This window comes from Babylonia areolata, chromosome 24, assembly GCF_041734735.1.
Source record: "Babylonia areolata isolate BAREFJ2019XMU chromosome 24, ASM4173473v1, whole genome shotgun sequence".
Classification (NCBI taxonomy): Eukaryota; Metazoa; Mollusca; class Gastropoda; order Neogastropoda; family Buccinidae; genus Babylonia; species Babylonia areolata.
This window is the reverse complement of record NC_134899.1, coordinates 32860275-32876340: the sequence shown is the minus strand read 5'-3', so window position 1 is coordinate 32876340 and position 16066 is coordinate 32860275. Positions and strand designations below refer to the sequence as shown.

The window sequence follows — 16066 nt, the reverse complement described above, 5'->3', positions numbered from 1 at the left end:
TGCGTTCTCTTCACCTGTGGAGATGAGCATCAAGACGATGTCCAGTGTCGTGAAAAAGAAAGTTGCTGAGAGCACAAGACAGGCAGATCACGAAAAGCGCTACATCCATAAGTAAACATTCGCTGTTGGCGAACAGGTCCTTTTGTGGAACTTCAGACGGGCCGTCAGAAAAGATGATAAGATGAATGTGCCAGGTCCCTTTATTGTACATGTTGTCCATCAAAGTCAGACCTACATCTTGAAACCCCTTGATGGCAAGATGCTAAAGCAAACAGCGCATGAGGTGAATATCAAGCATTATAAATCCACAGTCAAAACAAATCGTATCCAGTCGATCAGCATCCACAGCCAGTATCAGCAATGACAGAAAGAAGGCTCCACAACTAGTATCAGTCACAGAAAGCGAAGTCGGCAGGACTTAGTGGATCCCTCTTCATATCAGCCAAGGCGAGATCATCAGAGCCAAAGAATATTGTATTTCAAAACATTATTCTGGTTATTTCCCAGATGCAATGTATTTTTTCTGGTAGAGGGTGCTGTCCTCCAAGAAGACCACGACTCCCACAGTTTTTTTTTTTTTTTTTTTTTTTTTTTTTTTTTTTTTTTTTGTTTTGTTCTGTTTTTTTGTCAACACCAGTCACAATCCCGGCTGCGAAAAGGAAGAGGAGGGCTTGCGATCCCTCACTTGAAAACTGAAACAAAAAACGCCAACACAAATTTCAACAAACATTTCGAGACAGTGGGAGGATGGATTTCCAGCTTGAGGTTGTTTGACGCCGGGCAGTGACCGCCAGACTCTTTCGGGAAGCTGCCAGGCCGACGACCATCATAACCACTGGAACATGGAACGTGCGCATCATGTTCAAAACTGGAAGAGATGCAAGCCGCTGCGCAGATGAGGAATACAATCTCACCATCTTTGGAAACAGAAAGTCATGGTTGACTGGTTTCGGTCAGAGAAGGCTTGCCACAGGAGAGTTGCTGCTAATCACAGGGCACGAAGAAGAAACCACATACCAAGGAAGTCGCCCCGGTGTTATCTGAGACTTCTTCGTTCATGGGCTGCAACTCCCACGTTCACTCGTATGTACACGAGTGGGTTTTTACGTGTATGAACGTTTTTACCCCGCCATGCAGGCAGCCATACTCCGTTTTCGGGGGTGTGCATGCTGGGTATGTTCTTATTTCCATAACCCACGCTGACATGGATTGCAGGATTTTTAACGTGCGCATTTGATCGCCTGTGTGCGTATACACACGTAGGCGGTTCACTGAGGCACAATCAGGTCTGCACATAATTATGAAGACCTGGGAGATTGGAAAATCTCCACTCTTTACCCACCAGGCGCCGTTACCGAACGCGCCCCTTTGCTGTCAGCTTCATTGACTGCGAGAAGGCATACGACAGTATTGACAGACAGACGCTTTGGAAGCTGCTGGGACACAATGGTGTGCCGGAGAATATCATTCACGGATATCATCCAGAACTCAAATGAAGGAATAACCTGCAGGATAGCTCATGACCAACAATGATCCCACAGAAGCCTACTAAATAAAGACAGAATCTCGGAGTGGAACAAGGATGCTTACTGTCATGTCGCCTTTCCTGTTCCTACTTGCAATAGACTGGATTATGTAGATCTTCACAGACCAGAAGCAAAATGCTGTCTATTTTACACTTTTGACACAACTGGCCAACCATGAAATTGCGGACGAACTGGCCCTTCTCTCCCACATCCAAAAACAGATGCACTGAGGAAAACTGAGACCAGTACTCTTGCGGAAATCGAAGACTCGGATTGCCTGCAAACACCACACCCATTAAGCTGGCATGTGGGCGCTAGAAGAAGTGGAGTGTTCCACATATCTTGGCAGCATATCTGAAAAGCAGTGCAGAACAGATGCTCATTTATTAGAACCTGTCTACTGTAGTCAAGGCAAGGGTGGCTTTTCATCAGAAGAAGAATGTGTGGAAATCCGGAGATGTGCTTAAAAAGAAAAAAAAAAGAAAAAAGAAAAGAAGTTGAAACAAAAAAAGAAAAAAAAAGAGTAAGAAAAAAAGGAAGTAGAAGAAAAAAGAAAGAAAAAAGTAGATGCCTGATCCGTGTATAAATCCAACGCGCTGATCAGGGCTTGGGAGCTAGGTTTGTGAACCGTCACGTGACATCTCAGTCCGGCAAGAAGAACCGGCATCTGTCTGCAGAATCTTAGACTCAGTGTGCACCTGACTTGGCCCGGGGCTGAAGCCGAGAGAGTCTAGTCTGTGAAGGGCCATACACCGAGTTTCAGAAAAACCTCTTTTGTCACATCTGTACCCAGTTCCCGTTACAGTCGATTATACAGTGGGTCACAGCATATACACTAGAATTATAGACACTAGATATTCAGTAGTGTCTATGGTCAGAGGAAACGCTTTTCAAAACCAGCTTGGCAGAAAGCAGATGTTCAATCATCAGTAATGAAAACGTCTGCAATATGCTTTTGAAAAGATAGTTGGAGCAATGAAACTCCTTTCTAAAGTCGGCATGGAGAGAGACATTCATATAATATGCGATATTGGAGTTGGTTTCCTGAACTGAGTTGACTCAGTGACGTCTCCGTTAACGTGGAAATGCTCGTCTAAATAGACAGCTGAAGCGTTCCACGGCCACCTCAGACCTTGCGCATGCGCATCTAACTTTTACTCGAAACGGGGAGCATTGCCGAAGGCGATCGCCATTGGCAGTATCAGTATCAGTATCAGTATCAGTATCAGTAGCTCAAGGAGGCGTCACTGCGTTCGGACAAATCCATATCCGCTACACCACATCAGTCTGCCAAGCAGATGCCCGCTTAGTGAGGCCTTGAGAAGAAGAAGAAAAAAAAGACAAAAGATAATAATTATAACAATAATAATAATAACCAGAATAATAAGAATAGATAAGAATAAGATAAAAAGACAATAATAATGATAAATAAGCACATAAATGTAAAACCTGCAGACACACATTCACACACACACACACACACACACACACACACACACACACTTATACAAGCACACACATATACGCCCATATCCCCCCCCCCTCCTCCCCCCCACACACATATACAAATATACATGCACACCCGCACGTTTCACTGAATATTCCGTTGCTTCCACAGTACAGAAGTGCATACACACACATCAGTAACGGCCTCATCCTCAACACATACACACACACACGCACGCACACACACGCACGCACACATACGCGCACGTGCACAGAGCTCTCCTCAGACACAGGTGTACCGTCACTTAGTACACACTCGCGCACACACACACGCACACAAACACACACACTGACAGACTGTACACACACACACACACACACACACACAGAGGCTGCCGCTCAGTGATTGTGGCGGCAAGAGGGGAGGGGAAAAGATCTCAGGTTGCTCAGTCTATTGTATTTCGAAAAGCCCACAGATACTCTTCTTCTTTTTCTTTCTGTTACACGTCCAACATCGACTTGCCGATAACTCTGTCGTGGTTTACTCAGATGCATGCTGGGTATTTTCGTCAGTGTCTCCATAACTTGACCCACCGAACACTGACACTCATGGGTTACAGGATCTTTAACATGCGTATTTGATCTTCTGCGTGCGTATACACACGAAGGAGGTTCCGCCACTAGCAGGTCTGCACATGTGTTGACCTGGGAGATCGGAAAAATCTCCACCCTTTAGGGCCGGGCCCACCAGCGAGGCGGCGCCGTTACCGGGACACTCAGATTTAAAGCCTTCCAACGCTTAAACCACTCGGCTATTGTGCCCGTCAATCTTTGACTCTGTTCCGTTTTGGAGAAATTTGCGCAATGTTGGTTTGGAAATGATGCCAACATGATCTTCGTTTGATTCAGCTGTAAAGCATCGTGCTCAGTCTACTGACCGTTTCACGATGCTTTTGAGAAGTGACTTTCCGTGGCGGCCGCTCCGGCCTCTCACTCTCTACCTTTAATTATTTCTTTGAGGCGATCGATGGCGTGATGGCCTTGTTTGATATTCTTTGACTTTTTCTATTTCCTGTTTTCGTAGATGTAGGCCGCTTGTTTTGCGTTACCAGCAAGTCTCCGCAGTGTCAGTCGCTCATTTCCCTTAACCCGGCGGCCGATCTAGTCTGCATGTCCCGGGCGGCAGTATGACCATGTAAGTTTTTGAATCTGAAAGTTGCGCATTGCCTCATGCCACTCTGGGCTTCCCATTCCACTTTCAATTTTCTGTATGAGATTCATTGAATCCGTTAGAATCATGGCATCGGTTGGTTTCCAGGCGGCACGGCATAAGCTTGTGGTGATAGCCACTAGAGAGCATGTGTCACAGCTTCAACTTCCGGCCGCATCGTTAAGCTGGAGGTTGTTACTTTGTAGGTAGCCATAGGCAAAAAGGCAGGCGCTGTCCTCTATTTCTTCAGTTGATAGCATCCATTGCCATAACTAAACTTTGTACAATTCTGACTCTCTCAGTCGCTTATGTTGCTCGCAGTTTTGGAGAGCCATTCAATTTCGAGAGCACAGATCATGTGACGCGCATCAACAGTCATGGCAGCAAAACGGGTCCGGCCGGGCCGACTTTCCAAGTGTATGTACGATAATCCACAAATCGACAATACACGAGTGGTATTTTGGTTACACGTGGATGTTATATAAAACAGTCTGTCACTGAAGGAGGAACATCTGAAATTATATTCACACTCACGGGAACGAAGAGCCAAAGCTTTGGCGACAATATTTCACAGGCAACAGTTCTGTCACCAATATCAACATACCAGCCATCTCGGATACGACCAATACTACTTCCTGTTTGCTCATTATGGTGATCGTGACTGCCGTCTATCGCAGTTTGTGACAGAGCAGGTGAGAGAACTGTTTTCGTTGTTGAGTTTAGATTGTTAGGTTTGCATTCCTAGTTTGAAATTGCAACATAGGTGTATCTGAGTGTTTGCGATTATGCATTTAGTGATCAAGGAAACAGTAAACAAGTGAAACTGAAATCAGGGAAATCTTGCTCATCACCGGATCACCGTCATCAAGACTGACTTCCGATTTCTGCATCACAAGCAGAATCAGCAACATTGATAAACTTAATGCATGAACGGTCAAACCCTGAAAAAACAAGAAGCATTGTTTGTGTTGTTTACCATACTGTACGTTAGTACACAGGCTGGCTCACTCAATGGCTAAACGACCAGGAATGACCAAATAGAAATATCCCATTTTATTTCAGTGTCCGTTGCATTTGTTGTTTGTCTACGTTTGTCTTTCTGAATTATCCTGACATCAAAATTCAACCAAAAGCATTTTCATGCTATATGAGTTCCAGTGTCAAAAGCGATTTCAGGATGGTGATATATTTAGGAAGCCAGCCACACACAAACTTGAAGAACATGACGTGTTTCACTTTCAGCACTTCGCTGAAGTCAAGACTGTGCAAACTTGGAGCAAGGTCAGCAGTTTCACATAACTCGACAGCTGCTTCATTCGATGCTTTACCTTCCATTAGTAATAATAATGATGATTATGTTACTCCTCCTCCTACTACAACTACTACTACAACGACTACTACTACAACGACTACTGCCACTAAATACCACCACTGCTACCACCACCACTATTACTTCAATACATACATTTATATGGTGCTGAAATTTGTACAGAGATAAATCAAAATGCACACAGAGAACACAGGCATAACTCGGATTCAGAGGAATGGAAGTATACAAAAGACAAAGTTGAAGCTGATAATTCAGATGAATATTATTCTTGCAAGTTATTGCAGTTAAGCAAGTTATATTAATGCTGTATACCAGAATGGCATCCTACCATGGAAAGAGGTGGGTTTTAAGGTTAGACTTGAAGGAGCTCAGTGGAGATAAAGCGATAAATATATATATATATATATATATATATATATTTGTATGTGTGTATTTGAATAAACATCCCCTCCCCCACCCCCCGCACACAGAATGCAAATAACAATATTTTTGTAAAGTGTGATTATTTGCATTTGGTGATGATTAGCTGATAAAAACACCTGTTGCATTCACAAATTGATATATATTTCATAAAAAGAACAAGGACTTACTGAGTTGTTGAGAGCAGTGTGTTGCACAGACACAGTCAGGAAGCCAGCTGCTGAGAGTGAGTACAGTCAGTAAGCCTGTGTGCTGAAGTATATGTGGGGCAGTGTGTGTTTAGTCACGTTGCCTGTCTTTACACCTTGTGGTACTGAGAGGATGGTTTCAGGAACTGGCCAGAAAGGATATCCGCCATTGCTGCAGTTGCCTAGATACTGTGACACAGTTGTGACTTGTAGGGGTTACCACATATTCCCAAGTTTGTACATTGTTGTAGATGAGTGAGTTTATTTGACATAGTGGCAGTTATATGATAAATTAGGTGTTTTTTTGTTTGAACTATACAACTGACCAAATTGTAATTTGTATTGATTTAAAGTAAGTATTGCTTTGGATTTAATAATAATGATAATAATAATGATAATAATAATAACAGTTGTTATGTGGCACAAAGGCCCAATATAATCGGCTCTAAGCACCTCACCTGAAACAGTACATATACACTTGTGCATAATAATATACCTCTGCAAATGAAAAAATAACACTATATATGTATATGTATCTATATACCACGACAGTTCTACAAAGTGAACAGTCACACACACATACACACACACACACACACACACCACACACACCACACACCACACACACACACACACACACACACACACACGACAAAAAATGCCCTACACACATGCACGCACATTCTTGCGCACATACACATGCTCGTGCACAAACACCCACCCACCCACAGACACAATCACACTTCATGATGATTTCACTTTTTTTTTCAGTAGGGGGTAGAGTGGGGAGGGTAAGAGGAGGAAGAATGCGGACAATTAGCTATGCTTCATCACACCTAAAGGCTTTTTTTAACAGGAGTGTTTTCAAGTTTGTTTTGAAAGAGGACAGACAGAAGGTGCTTAATACTGAAAGTGAGAGGCCCTTTGGGCAAATGTCTTTGAACAGGTTTTGGGAAGCCAGAGCTTTTCAGCAGAAGACTTGAGAGAATGGGAAGGGGTGTAAGTATAAAGGAGAGAAGCAAGATGGGACAGATTCTTCAGATACGGCAGTTTTGTACTGAATTCTTTACTGGATGGGGTAATGTGATAATTTTTTGACTTTCTGAAAATTATTCTTGCAGAATTGTTCAAAATTATCAGAGGGTGTGACAAGAAATCTGAAGGGAGACCAGCAAGTAGTGAATTGCAGTTGTCAGTGTGACGTAGTATTGAGAAACAAACAAGCTGAGTAGTTGCTTCAGTTGTTAGGCTATAAATATGGTTGAATGGTACAGATTTCACTCAGCTGGAAGTTTGCAGTTTTACATAAATTATTGACATGGTTGTGCATAGACAAAGCAGAGTCAAAAAATTCACCCAGGTTTCTGACAGAATTTGAAAATTGTTATCAGCATTGCAGGCAGTCAAGGTGTGGTACAGATTAAGTGCAGACCTAGAATCTATAGGTATGGCTTGTGTCTTGACATAATTTAGTCTAAGCTTGTATGACAGCATCCACTCCTCAGCAACAATGCACATCTCTTTGTTTTTGTGGAGGATAGCAAAAGAATTTGGGGAAGAAACTTTAGTGAGTTGGATGCCATCTGCAGACTTGTGGAAATCACATTGATGTTGTCTGATGATGTCTGACAGTGATTGAGTGTACAGATTGAATAGTGTTGGACCAAGAACTGAACCTTGGGGAACACACATTGAACAGGAAAAGGTCTGGATTCAGAGTGAGAAATGGAAAAGAACACCCTTTGAGTGCTATGGCAGTGCATAATAACAATTTTGTTAGTAATGAAACAAAAATATATATAACCAGAAGATAACATGTGATATATGAATAACCATATTTTTGGAGTTTAAGTTTCTCAAAGATGCATCACTGTGTTCAGACAAATCCATTATATATATAACACCACAACTACTAGGCAAATGCCTGATAGCAGCATAATTCAACAAGCTAATCAGGCCTTGAGTGTTTGAAAATGGCCTCTGCATTTAGTTGAATTACAAACACCATTGAAATGGAAATTAGATTTGTATCTTGTCTGCAAGCACAAGAAGAACCATAGAAACAGAATGAGAATATGGAACTAGAAAAAACCCCAACAAAAACAGTGAGTAAACAAGAACAACAACAAACTTTTCATTGTTATATTAACTATATTTTTGATTGCATGTTCTGTTTCATGTTGCAGGTGAAAAATGAAGACCACAGTGCATATATATAGCAGCATACTTCATTTGTTAATCTAGAGTACTGGCACTGGGTTAAGTTCAGCTCATGGCATGAGTGGTGCAACGTGTGATACAGAAACAGTTCTGCAGCTTGCTGTGTGTTTTGAACACTATGACACAGACCAAGAATACTCACTCTGTTCTATCGCAGACTGACATTTCCTATTAGAGGTTGGGTAGGACAGTACACATCAGCAACAGACAGTGCAACATTTGTACATGTTAGCATCACACAAGGACTGAAAAATGCGATTTAACGCAAGAGAGCTGGCCCAGTTGGCCCAGCAAGCATCCAGCGTGGACAAAGAGGGAGTGTTGTACATGAAGGAGAAACAGGACAGCATCTTCAAGAGCAAAGAAGGTGAGTGATGGCTTAAATCTTACATGTTTGGAAGAAGAAAAAATGATAAAGAAGGAAGAAAAAAAATGATGAAGGAAGAAACCTCAGTTAAAAAAAAGAAGGGAAACAAAGGAATCACAGTCTTGTGTGTAATATAATACTGTATTGTAGTTGCTTGCATTCATTGTTAAAGAAAGAAATGAAGAAACCTATGTAAAAAAAAATCCAAAAAAAATCACTGTGTTATGTATCATTGTTTTCATTCTGTCATTGTAGTCACTTAAATCAGTTGTTCAAGAAATGAAAAAAGGAAGTAAAAAAAGGAAGAAAGAAAGAAAAAAAAAGATGTATATGTAAGTTGATAACTTGATGCATTTGTTATCATTGCACATTTTTTGTTGTAATTCAGTGAGAAATAATATAAAATAGATGTTCCCTTCTTAAGATCGTCTGTGGGCAAATAACATAAATCTTACATGTTTGTATGCATCTGGTTGGTTCACAAGAAAAACAGCAAAAATGAACACAAGTATATGATATCAATGTTACTGAATTTAGATAAACGTTTGAAAGACTATTTGTTGCTTGATATATGAAATGTTGATTGGTATGTTACAGTTTACATTGACCGGTACTTCCGCCTAAAAGGAAACCTTCTGTTTTATTTCAAGAATAAGGAAACAGTAAGTGTGACTGCAAGGTGTAAGAAATGAAATAGAAGAATGCCTTTTTAGTTTGGTTATTATTATATATATATATTTTTGTGTGCATGTGTTTCTCTCATTGGATGAGTGGTATTTGTGTATGTTTGTGTCATGTGCATGTGTTTGCATATGTGTACACATCAGTGTGGTAAGCTCACATCTGTTCATATGTGTTTGTATAGTTTGATTTGTATACTGAGTAAGTGACACACACACATCCAGCAGACAAAGTGATGGCATATGACTGCTGCTTGTATGTGACTGGATAGACCATAACACCGACAGTTCCACCCCCTCACCTCTCACAAAAACGAAGAAAGAAAAAAAGCATGTTTAGAAACAAAAATTCGGAATAAGAAATACTTCTGTAAATTTATCATCATAAATTGTTGATTTGCAAGTTCAGTTCCAAACACATAGCATTCCAGCATGCAGTGAAAGAGAACAGAAAAAGAGTTCTGTTAACTAACACATACATTAAGATAATTTATTCTGTAAGTAGAAACCTGCCACAAACTGATCAGTTTTATTAATTAATTTCTTTTGATACTGCACACATGATATTTGATGCATATGTATTATATGTAAACATGTAAACTCTTAAAACCAGCAATGCAGTATCATATTTTATTTGCACATAAAATCATGAAATACACACACACAAACACTGAAAGCAACACACAAGTGATGGCAAGAAATGGCACAAATGGATGTAATCAATAGCGTGTGTGCTGCCTGTCATTGATAACAATGTCATTGTCGTTGTCATGTTTCTGGTGATTTGAGACATTACTGGTTAGATAAAATGGGTTTGGGTCCTTGTTAATGATCAATGCCTGTCCATTTCCTTCTTAGAAACACACATAGCCTTTGGACTGTGGAGACAAAGTGAGAGAAAGGGGGTGGGGGTGAGAGAGAGAGAGAAGGACAAATAGAACATTGTGGTCAATGTCAAAGTACAGGAGGGGGCTTTGGGAAAGGAAGGACAGGGGTGGTGCTGGGGGTTGGATGGTAATAGTGAGAGCTGCAATAATTTTGATTGTTATGCGAGTGGGAGTGGAAGGATTACGCAGACAGGCCTAACTGGTGGTGTAATATCTAAGATGTTCATTTCCATTTTGAATTGATTATTACCCAGGGTTTTAAGGAACTGGGGGTGGCCATGTGAGGGGTGAGGGATGGGGTCATATTACACTGATATTTTAAGATATTCTATTGTCAGTGTAAAATTTGCGTTTAGTGCTCATAATATCTATGGTGTTTTTTTGTTTTGTTTTTTTTGCTTCAGAGGGCAGAGCCATTAGGAGTGTTGGTGATTGAAAGATGTACAGTGGAACTGGATTTGGAGGAAGAAGCTCTCAACTCCTTTGTTGTGGGTATGTGCTGGAAGTTTTCGAGTTGGTTCTGTTGTCTGAAGCTGTGTGTGTGTTTATGTGTGTGTGTGTGTGTGTGTGTGTGTGTGTGTGTGTGTGTGTGTGTGTGTGTGAGAGGGAACATCCTTCTGCTGATATGCCTTATGATATGAAGCGAATTTGTTAGGATAACAAGGGGTGGACATGCCATGCTCCCACATACTCAGTGTACTCTCACAGCTGTTGCTTACTTGTGACTTTGGCTCTGTTCAATTTCATGGTCTCTGACACAAAAAAGCGTTTTAGTCTCATTATTTTTATACTGCTGTGGTATGAATGTTAACTAATGATAAACTTAAGGTTGTAACTAGTATGCCTGAGTCGTACTAGCCAGGTTCTGTGTATCATTGGCATGCAGGTAAATGGACTTCGGACATTGTGCATTTGTTGTAAATATAAAAACACTCACTGAATCAGTGCATGTGCATTGATATCAGTAACTATTGTGCATAAAGATAATAGACAGGCAGACTTGTAGAAGAGTTCTCTGTCTTAATCACCAGTTTGGTGTACCAGTGTGTTTCCAGTTAAGGATGTTCCATGCTTACTGCATTCATCATTGTATCCTTACAAACTGGCTTGTCACAGTATCAGTTATGAGTGGATATAGAACAATTTTCTTGGTGTCACTCCTGCTGGTGGCTAAACTTTCCCAGTCGATGAGTCAGCCAAGAGAAGCTGGCAGCATTGCTTGCTGTTCACTCTGCCCTACCCGTCAAATATTGCTGGCCCAAATAAAAAAAAAAAAGAGAGAAAAGGATTAGCCTTTTTAGAACATACTGGAAAAAGGTTTTATTCCGCAGTGGTCTAAGAGATGCAAATCTGTTTAAAGACTAGGTGTGATATTCCGGCAAATGGAGAGAGTTAGATGATATTAACATCTTTTGACAGGCACAATAGCCGAGTGGTTAAAGCGTTGGACTTTCAATCTCAGGGTACAGGGTTCAAATCTCGGTAACAGCACCTGGTGGGTAAAGGGTGCAGATTTTTCCATTTTCCTAGGTCAATATATGTACAGACCTGCTAGTGCCTGAACACCCTTCATGTGCATATGCAAGCAGATCAAATACGCACATTAAAGATCCTGTAATCCATGTCGTGTTCAGTGGGTTATGGAAACAAGAACATACCCAGCATGCACACCCCCCAAAACGGAGTATGGCGGGGTAAAGAAAAACGGTCATACACGTAAAAGCCCACTTGTGTTCATAGAAGTGAACCTGGGAGTTGCAGCCTTTTACGAACGAGGAAGAAGAAGAAGAAACATCTTTTCTGTATTGATGAATTTAGTGACTTCAGAGGACTAAGAACAAATGGATCCCACTGGCTCCCAAAGAATTCACATATGTCATATTTGGTGTTTCCTGCTGCTGTTACATGCTGGTCAGGAACAGGAATGTGCTGGAGCCAATTCACATATTCTTCAGAGTAAATCAAGGACAAGGACAGAACTGATTTCTTTCCATCCAGTAGCACCTATTTTGATTGTGATTATTCTGCTCACAATGAAAGAAAAACGTTTTTCCTGCGACTTTCAGTCATGTTTTCACTACAGTAGACGTGTCATATGTATCAGGAGAAACAAAAATGTTTCAGGTTTATTGTACTCAAGAGTTAGTGTTTAGCTCTTTCCGTTGATGTTGTTGCCATGTTGTCTGGTTGCGCAGTGTGCGAAGGAGAAGACAACCCTTTTAAGTTTGCGGCCATTTCGGAGGAGGAACGGGATAGCTGGATCCAGGCGTTGCACCTGGCCAGCTATGAGTGCCTCAAGATGCAGCTGCAGTCACTGCGGGAACAGGTTCAGGCCAAGACAGGTCGCGACCCTGTGACCTTGCCAGACTCTTCATCATCTGGCCTTGACCTTGACATCCAGACCGGTGCGAAACATTAATTTTTGAGGGGTGGGTTGGTAAAGGGTTGGTAAATATTTATTATTCTTATTTATTCATTTATGTTTTCAGAAGATTGATGTTTTATATGAAATGGCATGGATTTTGAGGGCTGTACAGATGTATTTAGGGTCTGTTGTGATATATACCTTTTTGTCTTTCTTTTTGCACTGTTTGTTTTTGTTATGGTTTATTGTTGTTTGTTGGATGGTTTTGTTGCTTTTTCGTTGCTTGTTTAATGCTTTGTAGAATGTACATTGTCAGTTGCTTTTAAATTTGTTTCACAAGATATATATATAGAGAGAGTTAATGCTTTGTGGAATGTACATAGTCAATTGCTTTTAAATTTGTTTCACAAGATGTTTATATAGAGAGAAGATAATTCTTCTCCCTCTTCAATTCATCATCATCATCACACACACACACACACACACACACACACACACACACACACACATGCACACACACACACATGCTCACACACACACACACACACACACACACACACACACACACACACACACACACACACACAGATTTGTTGTTTTTCTCTCTTTCATTTTTTTCTGTCTGTCTTTCTTACTTTTTATGTGTATGTTCACATAATATATATATATTTCTTGTCTTTCTACCTTTCTTTCTACCTATAACTTTTCAGATTTGTTTCTTTTTTTTCTTCTTCGTTTTTTGTTGTTGTTGTTGATATAATGTATTGATTGAACATTGACCATTTGGAGTTAGATATATATTGTTCTTTGTTGATGGTGATCAGTCAGCATGGGATCTCATATTATGTCCTTTGTTTGGGATATGCAGGTGTCATGCATAATATTGTGATAGTCTGAGCATAGTTGTTCAAAGGATGGCATGATTGTGTATACAGGGGTCGCACACAACCAGGAAAAGTTTTGGGAAGGTCCAGGAGAACTGAACTAACATTTTCCAGGTCATGAACATTTGTGACATTTACTAGGCTTTGAAAAAAAAAAAAAAAAAGACAGTACAAAAAAAACTTTTGAGAGCATGCACAGAGTGCTTGTTTTGAACAAAAAGGAGGGGTGGGTTGGGGGTGGTGTGGAGGGGTGGGGTTGGGGGAGGTGGGGGTGGAGGTGTAAAAAGAGGGAAAATCAGAAGCTAACTGAAGGTTGATTTGACTGTTTAACCTTGGACTGCCAAGGGGAAAAAAAAACAACAGCAGAAAGTGGTGTTTCAAGTAATAAATCGGAACAATCAGCCCCAAAATGAGAAAACAGCCTGGAGATATACTGCTCTAATTTGTCGAAATCAAATGTGTGAATTTTCAGCCTTCCACAGTTATTTCCCTTCTTTTGATGTCTTGATGTCATTTGTGATGACACTAAGACCCTGATTTCTATGGGCAAGGCAGTCAAGGGATTAATGTTGTTGCTGTAGTTTTCCTTTCCATTCGGGAAGTCACAATGAGTTTTTGCCCTTTTCAGAATGATTACACTTTCAACTTACGGCTTAATGCTCGGCTTATATCAGAGATTGATATTATACTACTGTTGGGCCAACAGCAAAGTGAGAGTTGTAAGATCAGTGGTTTCCCCACTGCAATAGGAAATCATTTACAGCTTAATATTTTGTGAATGACAATGATTCTCAAAACCGAGGGGCAAGATTGCTCTAGCTCTTGGTGCTGCAGTCTTGGGGGCTTGTTGGCCTGTGGGGACCATCCCAACACCAAGTGTCATAAAGTCCTCTTGGCCAAGTGAGTGGGGATGTGAGACACTCTCCACTATAATCAGTTCTAGCCAAATTGTCAGGAGAGCCATTGCTTCCTTTGCTGTTGTGATGATCATGATTGCACACAACTGCCACACACTTTAGACAATAGAGCCATGATACAGATTACTTTCATGGATTTTATAGGTAGCATGCAACTATTGTGGATTGTACTGAGGTTTGTGAAGAACTTCCTTATGGTTTGGAAACTTTGGGATTTTTGTGAAAGTAAAAATTCTGTACAAACCCTTAAAAAAAAAGAAAAAGATATACTTATTTTATTTTATGTAGACAGCACTGTCAGTCTTGTCGGATTTTATGTGTTATTTACAGTCATTATTGCAAGATATTCTTGTTATGTACAGTTATTCTTGAAAGAGTGATGAAAACTCTATTATGGTTTATTTTATTTTTGCTTCAGGGCATCCATATTTTTAACAAAATGTTTGAAAACAACAAAGTAAGAGAGAGAGAGAGAGAGAGAGAGAGAGAGAGAGAGAAAATGTTCATTTGTTTGCTTTCTGGCTTTCAGTTCTATAGTAGAAAGTCATGAAAAGGTATGCACACACTATGTATTATTAGACAGAACTTGAGCCTTTCTGTCACTTCTGTCTCTTGTCATCTCAGCTTCTGTTTCTTTCTGAAGCATTAGATGGTAAGGGTGATTGGAATATTGTTTGCTTTGTTAATTGTTAGGATTGTTTTATATTTATTTGCTTGCCTTCTCTATGTTTTTATTTTTCAGATTTATGTGTGTGTGTATGTGTTTGTTTTATTTTATTTTATTTGGTATTTTCAGCTTGCAACAACTCAATACGTAAATATACTTTGTAATATTTTTTATCTGCTTAAATTTCATAAGATCAGCACTGGGTTCTGGGTATACATGTAATCTGAAATCACTGAGAGAAGAACTCACTAATGTCTGATGGGATATTGGCACATAAAAATATGCCTTGACGACTCCAAGACAGCCAGTAATGTGTGGGACCCTCCTCACCAAAATGAGAATGAAGGTCACATTTGCAATTTTGTTTTCAGCTATATGAACGTTTCGTTTGTTAAAGTCTTTTTGTGCTTTTTTTTTCTTTTTTTTTAATGTGAAAACCACTCTAAGATAAGTAACAATGGAAATATGATTTTGCCTGGAAATCCATTTTTAAAGTCTTACTTTGTCTCAGAATTACCTCAGCAGCTTTGAATCTTTTTTTTTTAATTATATTTTTCGTGCAGTTTTCACAGCTGTGTCTTTTCATGTAGATTTTAGATAAGATTTCAAAGTGGTATGACTGGTTCATCCAGCTGTGTTTGGGAGTGGTCATTTTGGGGTTGCAGTTTAAAATGAGATGGCTTGAATTTAGGATGTTGGAAATGTTAAATGATGGATAGGAGAATTTACAGATCAGTCTCCAATCTGGTCATTTTTTTACATCCATTGTTATTAAAGGCATGAAATGTCATTTATTTATTGGTTTGTTTGTTTGTTTGTTGTTGTTTTTTTTGGGGGAGGGGGGGGGGGGTTATCAAGAAAAAAAAAACGAGCTCACTGATTTCTCTGTGAAATCTGTTAAAAACAAAACACTATTTTGATGCAGTACGGGTTTCATGTTTTTCAATATAGTGTTATTT

At 40.1% G+C, this 16066-nt stretch overlaps 2 protein-coding genes across 5 annotated transcripts in view; one reads left to right on the top strand and one right to left on the bottom strand.

Annotated features, from left to right (window-relative positions):
* LOC143299001 (uncharacterized) overlaps positions 1 to 6236 on the bottom strand; it is a 38590-nt gene extending 32354 nt beyond the window's left edge. Inside the window, exon 1 of the mRNA XM_076612071.1 lies at positions 6103 to 6236. The gene's annotated coding sequence lies outside the window, so the exon portion shown is untranslated. The remainder of the gene's footprint in view (positions 1 to 6102) is intronic.
* Positions 4530 to 16066, top strand: part of LOC143299000 (inositol polyphosphate-4-phosphatase type I A-like) — a 64998-nt gene continuing 53461 nt past the window's right edge. For 2 of the 4 annotated variants that reach the window (XM_076612066.1, XM_076612065.1), the window contains exons 1-6: positions 4533 to 4874; positions 8307 to 8707; positions 9305 to 9369; positions 10679 to 10766; positions 12470 to 12679; positions 15237 to 15254. In XM_076612066.1, coding sequence (XP_076468181.1) covers positions 8593 to 8707; positions 9305 to 9369; positions 10679 to 10766; positions 12470 to 12679; positions 15237 to 15254 — 496 coding nt within the window. In that variant the 5' untranslated portion in view covers positions 4533 to 4874; positions 8307 to 8592. Of the gene's footprint in view, positions 4875 to 8306; positions 8708 to 9304; positions 9370 to 10678; positions 10767 to 12469; positions 12680 to 15236; positions 15255 to 16066 lie in introns of all 4 variants that reach the window. The other 2 variants (XM_076612067.1, XM_076612069.1) reach the window with 2 other exon arrangements.